The 17,272-nt window shown below is 45.3% G+C and overlaps 1 protein-coding gene across 1 annotated transcript in view; it reads right to left on the reverse strand.

The window, feature by feature from the left end:
* The window catches only part of LOC140734991 (phosphatidylinositide phosphatase SAC2-like), a 62,667-nt gene extending 46,183 nt beyond the window's left edge, over positions 1-16,484 (reverse strand). Inside the window, exons 1-3 of the mRNA XM_073059785.1 lie at positions 16,372-16,484; positions 6,617-6,694; positions 4,000-4,136 (exon numbers count right to left, since the gene is read on the reverse strand). Coding sequence (XP_072915886.1) covers positions 4,000-4,136; positions 6,617-6,694; positions 16,372-16,468 — 312 coding nt within the window. The 5' untranslated portion in view covers positions 16,469-16,484. The remainder of the gene's footprint in view (positions 1-3,999; positions 4,137-6,616; positions 6,695-16,371) is intronic.
* Positions 16,485-17,272: the final 788 nt, after the last annotated feature.

Genomic DNA, 17,272 nt, shown 5'->3' on the forward strand with positions numbered 1-17,272 from the left:
CGTTTCACACATAAAATGCTGGAGGAACTCAGCAGGCTAGGCAGCATCTATGGAAAAGAGTGAACAGTCGACGTTTCGGCCAAAACCCTTTGGCAGGACTGGAGCAAAGAAGCTGAAGAGTAGATTTGAAAGGTGGGGGACGGGGAGAGAGAAACACCAGGTGATAGGTGAAACTGGGAGGGGGATGAAGTAAAGAGCTGGGAAGTTGATTGGTGGAAGAGACAGGAGTCCATGGAAGAAAGAAAATGGGGGGAGCAGCACCAGAGAGAAGGGATGGGCACACAAGGGGATAAGGTGAGAGAGGGAAAAGTGGATGGGAACTGGTGAAGGGGTGGGGTGGTGGAGGCATTACTGTTAGTTTGATTAATTGATGTTCATGCCATCAGTTTGGAGGCTACCCAAACAGAATATAAGGAGATGTTCCTCCAACCCAAGTGTGGCTTCATCACAACGGCGGAGGAGGTCATGGACGGACTTATTGGAATGGGAATGGGAAGTGGAATTAAAATGGGTGGCCACTGGGAGATCCTGCTTGTTCTGGTGGACGGAGCGTAGATGCTCATCGAAGTGGTCTTCCAATCTACATCGGGTCTCACTGGTATACAGGAGGCCACACCGGGAGCACTGGACACAGTATATGACCCCACAGGTGGACTGTTTGCCTCACTGAAAGGACTGTTTAGGGTCCTGAATGGTAGTGAGGGAGGAGGTGTAGGGGCAGATGTAGCACTTATTCTGCTTGCAAGGGTAAGTGCCAGCAGGGAGATACGAATGGGGAAGAGACTTCCGTAGGGAACGACCCCGTGGAAAGCAGAAAGTGGGAGGGGGAGCAAAGATGTATTTGGTGGTGAGGTCCCACTGGAGATGGCGCAAGTTTCGGAGAGATACGTGCTGGACGCGGAGGCTGGTGGGGTGTTAGGTGAGGACAAGAGGAAGTTGTAGGGTTGCGGGAGGGTGGGGTAAGAGCAGACGTGCATGAAATGGAAGAGATGTGGGTGAGGGCAGCATTGATGGTGGAGGAAGGGAATTCCCTTTCTTTGAAAAAGGAGGACATCTCCTTCATTCTAGAATGAAAAGCCTCATCCCGAGAGCAGATGCAGCAGAGACGGAGGAATTGAGAGAAGGGGACGGCCTTTTTTTTACAAGTAGCTGGGTGGGACGAGGTGTAGTCCAGGTAGCTGTGAGACTCTGTGGGTTTGTAATGCCTCCAACAGGATCCCACCACCAAGCACGTCATTTCCTCCCCCCCTCTTTCTGCTTTCCACCACTGTTCTGTGGCTGCCAGGAGACCCCACAAATAAAGAGCAACACACACACACACACACACTAACAAAATGCTGGAAGAACTTCGCAACCTGTGGAGGAGAATAAACAGTCGACTTTTCGGGCTGAGAACCTGCACCAAGACAACATTTTGTGAGCGTGAGTTGCTCAGGATTTCCAGCATCTGCAGAACCTCCTGTGGTTATGACCCCACAAATAAAGCAGAGCTGGCCATCAGGTAGTCCAGCTCCCAAGACTCCACTCTCTTCCTTCAGGTCCCTCAGTCTCTAGAGCAGTCTTAACCTGGGTTTGGGTTCTGGTCTCTGTGGGCAAGGGGTTTTGGAACTACCAGTTGCTGGTTTCACGGGGCAGGTAAATTATTACAGGCTACAGGCCTACACTGCTGTGTATTATATCTTTACAGGCTAACTGACACCCCCCCCCCCCCCAACTTCTACCACCAAAAAGGTCAAGGGCAGGAGCAGGTGCCCTCCGACTCATATATATCCTGGCTTGGATTCAAAATGCATTTATTATCAAAGTATGTCTGCAGTATACAACCCTGAGATTCGTCTTCCTCACAGACAACCACAAAACACAGAAACCCCATGAAACCCATTCTAAGAAAACATCAAACACCCAATGCAAAAAAAAAAGATCAAGAGAGCAAAAAACGAGTGCATAACACACAGAATATTCAACATCAAGCCACAGAGTGCTTGAAGCGGTCTGGAAATGTTCGGTGCAGTTCAGTTTGATGCTGAGTCATTCATTGACTGCAGGTTACAGAGCAGTTAAACATTAGAAACAACCGATTTAGCCAATTTGGAAGTTTTAGTACATCACTGTACAGTCCCTTCAGCCCATGATGTTGTGCTGACATTTTAGCCTACTCCAAGATCAATCTAACCCTCTTACGTAGGCCTCCACTTTTTTTTATCATCCATGTGCCTATCTAAGAGTCTCTTAAAAGCCCCTAATGTATCTGCCTCAACCACCATCCCTGGCAGTACACTCTGTGCTTTTACTGAGTAAAAATAAACCTACCTAGGACATAGCTCACTCAACCTCTCCTGATAAAACAGGCTCTCTAAGCCAGGCAGCAATACAGCACAGTGAGGTCCTTCCACTCATGATGTTGTGCCAGCCTTTTAGTCTACTCTAAGATCAATCTAACTCTTCCCTCCTACATAGCCCTCCATTTTTTTCCTTTTATCAATGTGTCCAAGAGTCTCTTAAACGCCCTTATTGTATCAGCCTCAATTACCACCCCTAGCAGGGGGCAGTTACCACTCCCTGTGTAAAAAACTTAACTCTAACATCTCCCCTGAATGTTCTTCACTCACCGTTAAAGGATGTCCTCTGGTATTAGCCGTTGCTGCCCTGGAAAAAGGGCATTGGCTGTCCACTCTGTCTGCCCTTATCATCATTCTATACACCTCTATCAAGTTGCTTCTTGTCCATCTTTGATCCAAAGAGAAAAGCCCCAGCTCACTGAACCGTTCCACCTTTGACCTTTACCAGCATGCTGGATCAGCAATGTGTGGGGTCCTTTCACCAGAAGGGCCACTGTGCTCTGAGGGAGTGCCTCCCTCTGCCCTGCCTGCTAAAGGGCAATTTATCGATGTGCAATCAATGCTGGTCTTTCAAGTAATGCCCACACCCTGTAAATACACTCTTAAGGATTTGCACTGATGAGGATCCCCCCCCACCAACTCTGAGAAAAATCAGTACCATTGAGGTGGGAGAATGGAGGCAAGAGGGATAATAAATTGGCCATGATGGAATTATAGAGCTGTGTCGATGGGTGTACTGCCCTAATTCTGCTGCTACATCTTATGGTCTTATCAATTAAACCCCTCACCCAAGGGGGAAAAAATGCTGTACTATACTGCAGCCTGTCCCACCAAGGTCCCCATATCAACAGAAAACGGCAAGGCAGGATTTCTAAAATCTGGCACTAACAGTATATAAATAGTATTTGTAAGCTGAGGCAGTCTTTATAGGACTACCAGATGAAACTAACCCTTACCCATGGATCTAGATTTCAAAGGATCTCCTCTCATTCTAGAGGTTTAGAAACACATTAACCCATCAGGCAGGGAGTGGGGTCTGAACAGACCCAGCTCCACAGGATCGAGGCATGCCCTGCAGGAGCAAAGCAACTATAAACCAGGGTGGTATAACTCAGATGTCCAACAGGAAGGCATAATCTGGGCCCAGAGTAAGTCGCTGGGTGGCATGGTCTAGGCCCAGAGCCTTTCGCTGCAGTGCTGCCCGGGTCCTAGTGTCAGGTACGATATGCTTTTTGGACAATTTAAAGTGAAATGACAGCCTGCTGGGATTAGAAGTGATTTTGCTCACTCTCCCGCGATGTTCACTCCTCTCTCCATGGTGCTGAGTCTATGAAGACTGCCCAGGCTGCTGTGCTCCATGCAAGCTAAAATGATGAACTGATACCGAGGCTTTGGGCCTACAATGGGCTGCTCCATGGTTCGATCTAAAAAGTCATTTTAGTTTGGAAAGTTGTTGTTCGCTTCTGTCATTTACATAACTTGTGCTCTTTGCCCCATTCTCTGCACATCGGATGTTGGTTTTGATTTTATTAAAATTGGGTTCCTTCGATGTTCTTGCTTTGTGGCTGCCTGTAAGCAAACTAATCTCAGGTATGTATAATCTATACACTATATGATAATAAATGTACTTTGAAACTTTGATAATGCTCTGAACTTTTACCTCCAGCTTCAGATCCTGAGGTTCAGCATCAGTCAGCGGTATCACAGCCACCTTGGTGATTTTATACATGTCGTGCTTCCCGGGAACCGTGCCGACCAAGCACTTCCGTTGAACAAGGATCAGGAAGCATTCCAAATCTTTAAAAACAAAAACAGACAATCTCGTAGGGACAATTCCCAAACGGGGCAGGCTTTTAGAACACAGAACATCATGGAATGGCACAGTACAGCCCCTTCGTTCCAGAATGTTGTGCCAATGTTTTAACCTATTCTTAGATCAGTCAAACCCTTCCCTCCTACATAGACCTCCATTTCCCACAGTCCACAGATGTACTGGTTGGTCGGTTAATTAGCCATTGTAAATTGTCCTGTGATTAGGCTAGCATTAACTTAGGAAATCGCTGGACAGCAGGTCTCGAACGACCGGAAGAGTCTACTCCACGCTGTATCTCAATTAAAAAATTTTTTTCTCTATCATCCATGTGAATATATAAGCTTCTTAAATGGCCCTAATGTGATATTAAACCTGATTCTGAGGCCGTGCTGTGAACCATGTTGTCCAAATCTCGCACGCACGCACGCACACACGCACACACGCACACACACACCCTTCCACCAGTGAGAGAGAGGCCAATTACCAAACAGAATCACAGAACAGTACAGTACGTGGAGGACATTCAGCCCACTACGTGCACACTAGCTCTTTCAAGAATCGATCCGGTTAGTTCTCTCCCTGATCTTTCCTTCCATTCCTACACTCTTCCCCTCCAGCATTTAACCAAACCACTATTGAGAGCCTTCTTACCATGGCCATTCCTGATCACAACCACTTCTCTCCTGCTTCTTCTGGTTCATGTTTTGAACATCTTAAATCATATTCTGGGATACTTCAGACATTTTCTGAACTCAAATTACAGCCTGCAAGAGTTCAAACTCTGCGAACAAATTTCTGCTTTTTCTTTTCTCCCTGGTGAGAGGAATCCTGGTGTTCCCAGTCTATCCACATAACTTCAGCTCTTTGCCCTGGAACCACTTCTGTCTGCTCCCAGAGAATCCACCCTAAAACTTCCAGCCCTTCCCTCATCTGTTCCAGATCAGGTCAGATGACATCAACGACCCAAGCTGATTCCACAGCCATCCAGATCTCACTAGCCCACACCGTCAGCTTGGTTACGTTAACTTAAGTACATCAGGTGCACTGTGAAGAAGGCGATTTGCTGGAGGAACTCAACAGGCCAGGCAGCATCTGTGGAGGGAAATGGACAGACGAGATTTCAGATTGAGATAATCTGGACTGCAATCTCAACCAAAAACGTCAACTGTCCATTTCCTTCCCTAGACACTGCCTGACCCCCTGCATCCACTCAGGATTCCAGCATCTGCAGGTTTTCACTCAGGATTCCAGCATCTGCAGGTTCTTCACTCCGGATTCCAGCATCTGCAGGTTTTCACTCAGGATTCCAGCATCTGCAGGTTTTCACTCTGGATTCCAGCATCTGGAGGTTCTTCACTCTAGATTTCTGCATCTGTAGGTTTTTTGCTCCAGATTCTAGCATCTGCAGGCTTTTCACTGGTTTCCACTATCTGCAGGTTTTTCACTCTGGATTCCAACATCTGCAGGTTCTTCACTCCGGATTCCAACATCTGCAGGTTTTCACTCCGGATTCCAACATCTGCAGGTTCTTCACTCCGGATTCCAGCATCTGCAGGTTTTTCACTCCGGATTCCAGCATCTGCAGGTTTTCACTCAGGATTCCAGCATCTGCAGATTTTCACTCAGGATTCCAGCATCTGCAGGTTCTTCACTCAGGATTCCAACATCTGCAGGTTTTCACTCAGGATTCCAACATCTGCAGGTTTTCACTCAGGATTCCAGCATCTGCAGGTTTTTCACTCCAGATTCCAACATCAGCAGGTTTTCACTCTGAATTCCAGCATCTGGAGGTTCTTCACTCTAGATTTCTGCATCTGGAGGTTCTTCACTCTAGATTTCTGCATCTGGAGGTTCTTCACTCTAGATTTCTGCATCTGGAGGTTCTTCACTCTAGATTTCTGCATCTGGAGGTTCTTCACTCTAGATTTCTGCATCTGTACATTTTTTGCTCCAGATTCTAGCATCTGCAGGCTTTTCACTGGTTTCCACTATCTGCAGGTTTTTCACTCTGGATTCCAACATCTGCAGGTTTTACACTGCAGATTTCAGCATCTGCAAGTTTTTACTCTGGATTCTAGCATCTGCAGGGATTTCACTCCAGATTTAAGCATTTACAGATTTTCACTCCAGATTCCTGTACTTGCAGATTTTTCACTCCAGATTCCACTATCTGCAGGTTTTTCACTCCGGATTCCAGCATCTGCAGGTTTTTAACTCTGGATTCTAGCATCTGCAGGTTTTTGACTCTGGATTCTAGCATCTGCTGTCTCTAGTCTCTCCACATCAAGTAATGTGTTTATGTACCTAGATCTCATGAAATGTAACCACCTCACTGTAGCCAGAGTATTGTGAGATGCCTTTTGAAAGCAGTCTAGTGAGCAGAAATTATTTTTGCAGCGATTGCATTAATGGGTGTGGTGCTTTGATAATATCGGCCCTTTGACCGCAGCAAATGCAGCCTTACCTGGGTGAAATTGAAACTTCCCAATAACTCCTTCAACAAGGCCAAGGCAGACAGCCCTAGACAGATTCACTTCAGAAGCTGAAAGAACAAGAAAGGAACCATTATTATCTCAGTACACTTGATCAATGTTGCTATGAATTTCTCTTCATCTGCAGTGAGGAGCATTTAACACTTGTTTCAAAATTCTCATGTCGGAATAATTAAATTAGTGGGGAGGTGGGGAATGGCTCCCAGTGGAGAGAAATCCAGCACCCTAAAGAGAAATGTTGAGGAAGCAGTGCAGGAAAGCTCCAGTTGCCCCAGGCATCATATCTGTGAGCTTTGCAATGATTTGCCCCGCTGAGTGATGAACTGAGCATGAGGCTACGGGCTGACTCTGTCTGCTCCGAGCTTCGTGTCTATGGACCCAATTTCGTTCTGAATGCTGTTGCTTGCTTTTATTATTTGTTTGAGCTGATTTGCTTTTCTCTCTCTCTGTGCATTGGGTGTTGGTCTTCTTTTCAATTGGGTTCTTCCGGGTTCCTTGCTTTGTGGCTGCCTGTGAGCAGACAGACCTCAAGGTTGTATAACTTATACACACTTTGATACCAAATGTACTTTGAACCTTTGAATGGGACGAGGACAAGGATAATTTCAGTTCGGGAAGGGACAGAATTGGAACTGGATTTGGAATTGTTTTATTATTCTTGTAACTTATTGTCTGCCTGTACTGCACCTTCTCTGTAGCTGTCCCACTTTATTCTGCATTCTGTTATTGTTCTACCTCAATGCACCGTGTAATGAATCAACTTGTGTAAACAGTGTGCAAGACAAGCTTTCCTCTGGGTATGTGACAGTAATAGACCAAAGTTCAAGGTAAATTTATTATCAAAGTATGTATACGTCACCATATACTACCCCAGGATTCGCTTTCTTGCAGGCATGCACAGTGGAAGAAAAGAAATACAATAGAATCAATGACGCAAAGACTGACAAACAACCAATGTGCAAAAGAAGACAAACTGTGCAAATACCAAAAAGCAAACAAAAAATAATGCTGAGAACATGAGTTGCAGAGTCCTTGAAAGTGAGTCCACAGGATAGGTTCACTTTCCAAAATGACCTGGCAACATACAGCAACATTTTACAGGCAGCTCAATAAGACAGGACATATACCACACTAAAGTGAAATGTTCAAAGTAAATTCATTATTATAGTACATTCGTATATGTCACCATATACTACCCTGAGATTCATTTTCCTACTGACATTCCTAGTAAATAGAAGAAACACAATAGAAACAATGAAACCGCCCAACAGGGTGGACAAACAACCAATGTGTAAAAGACAACAAACTGTGCAAATACAGAAAGTCAGGAGAAATAATAATGATGAATAAGTAAGCAAGCAATAAATATTGAGAACATGAAGAGTCTTTGAAAGTGAGTCTATGGATTGTGTGAACAGTTCAGTGATGGGGCAAGTGATGTTGAGTGATGTTATCCCCTCTGGTTCAAGTGCCTGATGGTTGAGGGGTAATAACTCTTCCTAAACCTGGTGGTGTGAGTCCTGAGGCTTCTGTACCACCTTCTTGATGGTAGCAGTGAGAGGAGAGCATGTCCTGCGGGTCCCTGACGATGGATGCTGCTTTCCTGGGATAGCGTTCTGTGTAGATGTCCTCAAAGGTGGGGAGGGATTAACCCGTGATGGACTGGGTCATATCCACAACTTTTTGTATGATTTTCCATTAACGACAATAGACCATAAGACATAGGAGCAGAATTAGGCCACTTGGCCCATCGAGTCTGTTCCGCCATTTAATCATGGCTGATATATTTTCTTCCCTCCTCAGCCCCACCCCCTGGCCTTCACTCCATAACCTTTGATGCCATGGCCAATCAAAAACCTATCAATCTCCGCCTTAAATACACCCAATGACCTGGCCTCCACAGCTGCCTATGGTAACAAATTCACCACCAAAAGAGTGCCAGTCTTTCCATTCTAGTCTGTGATGCAGCCAGTCAATATATTCTCCACTACACAGCTACAGAAGTTTGTCAAAGTTTTAGATGTCTTCACAAACTCCTAAGGAACTCGAGGAGTTGCTGTGTTTTCTTTGTAATTGCGCTTACGTGCTGGGCTCAGGACAGATCCTCTAAAATGATAACACTGAGAAATTTGAAGTTGCTGACCCTCTCTGATTTGACCCATTTCACTGGACATTCTGAAGTTCCGATGACCAGTGCAAGTGACAATAAAACTAATCTTTAGACACTTCAAACTTCCAGATCACGGTGTTCCCTGTTCTTTCGCTGCCTTTCTCCTTCTAGCAGATAGAAGTGTGGGGTTTCGAAGCTGCTGTCTCATAAACCTTGGTGAACTGCTGCAGTGTATCCTGTAGATGGTACAATCTGCTCCTGCTGTGTGTTGGTGGTGGAGTGAGTGAATGGTTGTGGATAGGGGACCTATTAAGTAGGCTGCTTTGTCCTGTAAAGTGGAACGCTTAAGAATCCAATTATACTATATAATTACTATTTCAGAACATGGTTACCAGGAGACCACGTCAAGGAACTGAATACCTAAAGGTACTTAAGGGTTGGAAACTCTAATACCCTTGAATGAAGGTCCTAGAGAAAGTAGTGGATATGGCTCGGTCTGTCATGGTAAAGCCCTCCTCACCACTGAGCACATTGACATGGAGCGCTGTTGCAGGAAAGCTGCATTCATCCTCTCTCACTGCCACCCTGCCCCCCAACAACAGGTGTCATGCTACCATCAGGGAGAAGGTACAGGAGTCCTTGGACCCTCACCACCAGGAAGTTTTCATCCCTCAACCATCAGGCTGTTGAACCAGAGTGGATAACTTCACTTGCCCCATCAGTGAGCTGTTCCCACAAGCTATGCTCGCACTTTCAAGGACTTCATCTCATATTCTCAATATTTATTGCTTATTTATTATTATTTTTTCTTTTGTATTTGCACAGTCTGTTGTCTTTGCACGTTGACTGTTTGCCCATCTTGTTGGGTGCGGTCCTGCATTGATTTCACTATGGTTATCGGATTTACTGAGTATGCCCACAAGAAAATGAATCTCAGGGTTGTATATGGTGACATATATGTACTTTGATAATACGTTTACTTTGAACTTTGTCTGAGGAGAAGCAAGGAGAAAGGTGAAGAAATGTGATTGACTGATTGTGGACTTCAGGATGGGAAAGTCAAGGAAACACACACCAATCCTCATTGCTGGCTCAGCAGTGAAAAGGGTGAGCAGTTTCGAGCTCCTGGGTGTTAACATCTCAGAGGATCTTTCGTGGGCCCAACGTGCTGATGCAATTATGAAGAAGGTGTGCCAGCAGCTATATTTCATTATGAGTTTGGGAAGACTTGGTATGTTACCAAATATGCGAGCAATTTTATACAGATGTACCGCGGACAGCATTCCAACTGGCTGCACCACTGTCTAATACGGAGGGTCCATTGCACGGGATTGGAAGGAGCTGCAAAGAGTTGTAAACTCAGCCTCCGTGGGCACTAGCCTCCCCACGATCAAGGACGTCTTCAAAAGGTGATGCTTCAAAAAGGCGCTATTCATGATTAAGGAACTCCACCACCCAGGACAAGCCCTCTTTTCATTATTACCATCAGGGACACACACTCAACATTTTAGCAACATCTTCTGCCCATTTGCCATCAGATTTCTGAATGGTCAGTTAACCCATGAACACTACTTCCCCATCCTTGCTCCCTTTTTGCACTACGTATTTAAGTTTATATGTATTTCCTATTGTAATTTATAGAGTAATTGATGCATTGCACTTTTTGCTGCCACAGAAAACAAATTTCACGACATTCAGTACAGTGCAAAAGCTTTAGTCACATATATATAGCTAGGACATCTGCACAGTATTGTATTTGTCAATGTTGAGTGGAGAGTGAGGATGTTGGGAAAGGTGAGGGTGCAGTGCAATGGGAGGGGTGTGGGACAGGTGGCAGAGGAGTGCCAGGGGTGAAGGGGGTGGCACAGGTGCAGACACACCCAGCCCTGGGACACCATGCAAGGTCATTTGATTTCAGACAATTGGATTATTGATCATTACAGAATGTCTCCCTGCTGACTTCCCGCTCCCTCTGCTTTTCAGAATTGGATTTAGTATCACCGGCATATGTTGTGAGATTTGTTGACTTTACGGTAGCAGTACAGTGAAATAAATAAATCACTGTATTTATTTACCAAATAAATGGTAAATAAATCCCAGTGGGCATATATATGTGTCTATTAAATAGTTTATTTAAAATAAGTAGTGCAAAAACAAACAGAAATAAACAAGTAGTGAGGTAGTGTCCATTTAGAAATCAGATGGTAGAGAGGAAGAAGCTGTTCACGAAACACACAGTGTGCGCCTTCTAGCTTCTCAATGGCAACAATGAGAAGGAGGCACGTCCTGGGTGGTGGGGATCCTTAATGATGAATGGGCCTTAGCCTTGGATACTACAGAGGCTAGTAGCCATGATGGGCCATCGTTCCCATCTCCCTGCCCACTTCCCACTCTCAGTGTACTATCCAGAGTCAGGTTTATCATCACTCACATATGCCATGAAATTCGGCTTCTTTTGTGGCAGCAGTATAGCGCAATACATAAAATTACTACAAAGTCTTAGGCACCTGATGTGTCTAAGAGTTTTGTACAGTACTCAATGTCAGTGATAATAAGCCTGATTCTGATTCTGAGGTGGGAACAGCAACGGTCGCTAAGAATGGAATTATATATAGCAACGCTGTGACAGGAGCTAACCAGCACCAAAGGATATTGGCACCAGAGCTTTTTGCAGAACTGGGGGACTTCTTCCAGTTCATCCGTGAAACAGTTTAAATCTCCTGTTCTCACGTCTCTTTTTTTCTTTTCAAGGTGGCTGGGGACCTGTTGGAGTCCACGATCTATAGCTGTGCTCAAACTCCGCTTTTAATGGGCAGTGGGGTTCTCACTCTTTGGAACTCTCCAAGCGGCCTGCTTTTTGGTATCTCCAGGAGCGGCTTGGGAGACGTTTGCCTTCTGGGTGCGGCCCTTTGGGCGACGCGGTTCCTCCCCGATGCCGCTCAACTAAAGTGCCGCGGGGGGATCGAAACACCGAGACTGGCAGAGCTGTCGGAGGCCTCTGCACTCGAGCAATCTCTCTCGATGGTGAGAGAGTGTCTGCTGGGGAACTCGAATAAGCGGCGTGGCGGATAGTAAAATTGAAACGACAAGCTGTTGCCCTCCTCCCGCCTCTTGCTGGGGCAGGGGCAGTATCTCGCTCTCCTTCCCTCGTTAGTGAGAGAGTCTGTCTGAGATGTCGAAGTATTAAGATAGTCATTTTTGATGGACTCTAGATCATGGTTTCTTTGGGGATTTCCTATCACTTGCATGGTAGGTGGAGGGGTGATGTGGTTGATATCTTTGCTGCTACTTGTATGTGGGAGGGGGAGGGGGGCTTAGGGGTTCTCACATTTTTCTGTCATTCATTCTTTGGGCTTTTATTTCTCTCTGCTTCATGGATGTCTGTGAAGAGTAAGATCTTCAGATTCTATACTGTAAACATTCTCTTATATTGAACTATTGAATTATCAATAGGGTATAGCATGAAACAGGAAATTAGAAATACATCTAACTGCAATAACCATGTGTTACTTTATTCTTTATTTAGACTGATCACACTTAATTAGCATTAATAAAGTAGGGAATGAATTTTTGGATTGAGCATAAGATTTTTTTCTACCGGTACATTAAGGAATCAATGCAGGAACAAGCCTTTGTAAACTGCATACTGTGCAATAAGGGATAATTTAATAATCTTGTCGTGCTAGATGAAGAGCAATTATTATAAGATAGAACTCGTCATTAAGATGGGAAGTGAGGTACAGTAAATTCTCATTCATCCAGTATTTATACATCCAGAATCCTCAGTCAACCAGCAAAAAAACGTTAAGAATTTTATTTCAAGCGTTATGCAAAATAATTCATTTCAGTTAATTTATGCCTATAGGCTAATTAACAGCGACATCCTTTCTGAAGATTTGGCACTTCATGTCATGGTGAGTGGTTACTAATTTATTTTATTTTAATATTGCTTGGCCAAAACATGAAAAAATTGCAGTGTAAAATATTGTTATTTAAAAGAGCAAGGGTATTTCAGATGTATTTCAGCAATTTGTTTGAAGATTTATGCAAAGAATCCTAGTGTGCAATGTTTTGTTTTGAGTAATGCTCATGCAAACTGCACTCCCCACTCATTATGGATACTGTACTGCGGAGAGTATATTGCAGCTCATCCCAAAACCCAGGCCCTACGTCGAAACAAGAGAAGCTGTGAAAATACGAGGAGTGTGTTGGCCATGGTGGATTTCACTGAAAGGCATAGCAGTAACAGCCCGTGAGTAACACTTGTGGAACAGGGAGTCCACTGGGAACTCTGAGTTCGTGTCCGCCTTTGGCTGGAGGCCTGCACTGTGTTTAAAGGACTGTGTATGCGCGTGGGTAGGAAGAAGGAATGGAGCTTGCTTTGCCCTTGCTTCTGCATTCTGTATTCTTCAGACAAGCATTATGGGCATACCATGTCGGCAATGGAATGTGTGGCAACACTTGTGGGTTGGCCCCAGCACATCCTTGGCTGCTTTGGCATGACTGATCTCAACGTATGCTTTGATATACACAGCACAAGTACACTTGAATCCCGAATCCTGAGAACATTTGAGAACAACAGTATACTCAGTCATCGAGCATGAAAAGGGAATGGGGAGGGGGGAGCCTGACTTACCATATACCAAGCAGACCCACGACTTTTTGTGGACACAGTGACTTACATCAATGAATACGTACACAACGCTGGAAGAACTCAGCAGGTCAGGCAGCATCCGTGAGAAAAGAGTAGCCAACGTTTCGGGCCGAGACCCTTCATCAGGAAAGGCCTTTTGTGTTTTTGTGTCCTTACATCAATGTTCTATGAATCTACATCCAAGGTTCCCTTAAGGCTTTAATTCACTCTAAACCTTAACATAATATACAGGTGTCAATACTAATGCCAGCTGTATGCATCATCCCTATCTGGCCTTGAGCTTCCATTTAAACAGCAGTTGTTTCTACATGGGAAATGGTCCAGTAAAATTGTACTTCCTGCCCTTACGCTTCTGGGGTACATTTATTTTTTGCCATTTACAACTGGGGGGGGGGATGGAAGGGTAGAGATTATCCATGATACAGACAAAGGATGACTGTGTAACATAACATCAACACTGCAGTCTGAAAGATGAGGTTGCACAGAGGGTACGCGTAAATGGAGACTAAGTTCTTGGACAGGAAATTATCAGGAGGATTAAACTGTGGTGAAGATTTTAACTATCTTAACAATCCAAAAGAAAAAGCACATTGGCCTTCATAACTCAAAGTACTGCGTACAGGAGGTAGGATGTTATGCTGAAGTTGTGTAAGACATTGGTGAGGCCTAATTTGGAGTATTGTGTGCAGTTTTGGTCACCTACCTATGGGAAAGATATAAATAAGTTTGAAAGAGTACAGATAACATTTACAAGGATATTGCCAGTCTGGAGGAAAGATTGAATGGGTTAAGACTTTATTCCTTGGAACGCAGAAGGTTAAGAGGAGATTTGGTAGAGGTATACAAAATTATGGAGGGTACAGATAGGGTAAATGCAAGCAGGCTTTTTCCACTGAGGTTGGGTGGGACTACAACCAGAGGTCATGGTTTAAGGGTGAAAGGTTTAAAGTTTAAGGGGAACATGAGGGGAAATTTCTTCACTCAAAGGGTGGCGAGTGTGTGGAACAAGCTGCCAGCACAAGTGGTGCATGCAAACTCAATTTCAATGTCTAAGACAAGTTTGAATAGGTACATGGATGATAGGGATATGAGGGCTACGGTCCCTGTGCAGGTCAATGGAAGTAGGCAAAACTGGTTTGGCATGGACTAGATGGGCTGAAGGGCTTGCTTCTGTGCTGTACTTTTCTGTGACGCTATCTAGACACACGAGATCTCAGATGCTGCATTCTAAGGCAAAACCCCACTGGAAAAACTCAGCAGGCCAAGCAACATTTTTGGAGGAAAAGGGATGGTCACGATTGTGCTTACTACATCGGTTCTGGAATCATGCAGCTTAGATCAGAGCTTTCGGCCCACTATGTCCATACTGTCCACCAGGAGTTCACCCCTATTAACCCCATTCACCAGACTTAGTCTGTAACCTGCTGGACTTCGGTGATTCAAGTGCTCCACTACATATTTTGTGAATGTTCTCAAAATCTTTGTCTCCTCCACTGCCTGTAGTAGCATTAGTAGTACTAGTAGCAGCAGTACTAAAAGTTGTGCTAGTACTAGTAGTAGATAGATAGATACTTTATTCATCCCCATGGGGAAATTCAACTTTTTTTTCCAATGTCCCATACACTTGTTGTAGCAAAACTAATTACATACAATACTTAACTCAGTAAAAAATATGATATACATCTAAATCACTATCTCAAAAAGCATTAATAATAGCTTTTAAAAAGTTCTTAAGTCCTGGCGGTAGAATTGTAAAGCCTAATGGCATTGGGGAGTATTGACCTCTTCATCCTGTCTGAGGAGCATTGCATCGATAGTAACCTGTCGCTGAAACTGCTTCTCTGTCTCTGGATGGTGCTATGTAGAGGATGTTCAGAGTTATCCATAATTGACCATAGCCTACTCAGCGCCCTTCGCTCAGCTACCGATGTTAAACTCTCCAGTACTTTGCCCACGACAGAGCCCGCCTTCCTTACCAGCTTATTAAGACGTGAGGCGTCCCTCTTCTTAATGCTTCCTCCCCAACACGCCACCACAAAGAAGAGGGCGCTCTCCACAACTGACCTATAGAACATCTTCAGCATCTCACTACAGACATTGAATGACGCCAACCTTCTAAGGAAGTACAGTCGACTGGTAGTACTATAGTACTAGTATTAGTACCAGTAGCAGCAACAGCAGCATTAGACGCAATCTAAAGGAGCTTTCTCTGACTAAATCCTTGGATGACAGAGTTGCCTTATCAAGAGAGGCTAACAGGTTAAATCTGTTTACTTTGTAATCTAGGAAAATGAGGGACTACTTCACTGAATGATACAAGATCTTGAGGAGGTGTGACAGGGTAGATGCTGAGATGGTTTATGGGAAACTCTACAGCAGAAGGGGTGGTCACATAAGGTACACAGAAATTTTTCCTCTCACAGAAGGCAGCAAACTTTTTGGAATTCTCCAACACAGATGGTTGTGGAATCCAGATCATTTGGGGGGGGGGTGGGTGGAAGGGTAGAGATTATTAAAGAGGCAGAAATTTTTTTGAAAGGTTTGGAAGTTGAGGATTGTGGGGTACCCTCACGACAGAAGTCCTGATAATAAACCTGATTCTGGAACTTACACAGAAGAAGAGGTGAGGCCTGGGGACAGAATGGCTGGGTAGAATTTAAAGGCCTACTCCTACTCCTATTTCCTTGTGCTCTTGACTGTGCTCCAGAGGATACAGGATCTACCCCGACCCTACCAACACAGCTCCTCCCCAGCCCTCTGCGCATCCTAGGCAAGCGAGAGCGTGTGGCGTTGGAGGCTGTTGTAGACAACTCCAGATAACGGAGGAATCGCCGGAGAGTCATACGGAGAGGACTGAACAGTCGGGGTTTCGAGGTGAGGGTGGGATGGAAGGCGGCGAAGGGGGTGAAATCCACCGAAGATATATTTCTGCAGACCTGGTTCCGGGCAGCGGTCACACTCACCTGCCTTAACCTCCATGCTGCCGCTGGACCGGCTGCAGGACAGGCAGCTGTCGGCCCCCCGTACCGTGTACTCGGTCCGCGACTGGAACAGCTCCATCCGACCCAGCAATGAACGGGACCTCGCTCGCACCCACCCACCCACCTACCTCCCTCCGGCCCCGTTCCCCCTCCGCCGGACCTCCCAGGTCCCCACGACCGTTGGAGCCAGTGCCAGAGCCGAGTTTCCAATGAAAACATGTTCCAGCAGCGACCAGCGAGGCGCATTCCACATTCGGGAACTGGTCCTCCTCCCCCTCCCCCCCCAAATACCCCACACGCACCGCTTACCCCGCAAAAAAAAATCAAAATTTCAGCTTTACGGCACAGAAACAGACCCTTATTCCCAACTCGTCTCCGCCGGACAGCTTAGCTAGATTCGTTTGCGTTATAAGGCATAGAATCTGACCCTTCGGCCCAACTCATCCGTGCCAGCCACCTAAGCTGGTCCCATTTGCCTGTGTTTGGCCTAACCCTCACAACTTTCCTGTCCACATCTTTTAATTGTTATACCCTCCTCTACCACTCCCCCCGGAAACTGTTTATTTACTTATTTATAAGAAATGCAGTGCGGAATTTGCCGCTCTGCCGAGCAACCCCCGATTTCACCCCAGCCTAATCACGGGACAATTTACAATGGCCGATTAACTTGCCGACCGGTATGTTTTTGGACTGTGGGAGAAAACCGGAGCACCCGGAGAAAACTCACGCAGTACAAACTCCTTGCAGACAGCAGTGGGAGACGAACCTGGCTTGCTGGTGCCGTAAAGCGTGGCGCTAACTACTACGTCACCGTGCTGCCCCAAAGTTCCCCTCACTTACCACTCTCAAGGTGAAATTTCCCCTCAGATCACACAGTTAAATA

The sequence above is a fragment of the Hemitrygon akajei genome, chromosome 1, assembly GCF_048418815.1.
Source record: "Hemitrygon akajei chromosome 1, sHemAka1.3, whole genome shotgun sequence".
NCBI classification, from domain to species: Eukaryota; Metazoa; Chordata; class Chondrichthyes; order Myliobatiformes; family Dasyatidae; genus Hemitrygon; species Hemitrygon akajei.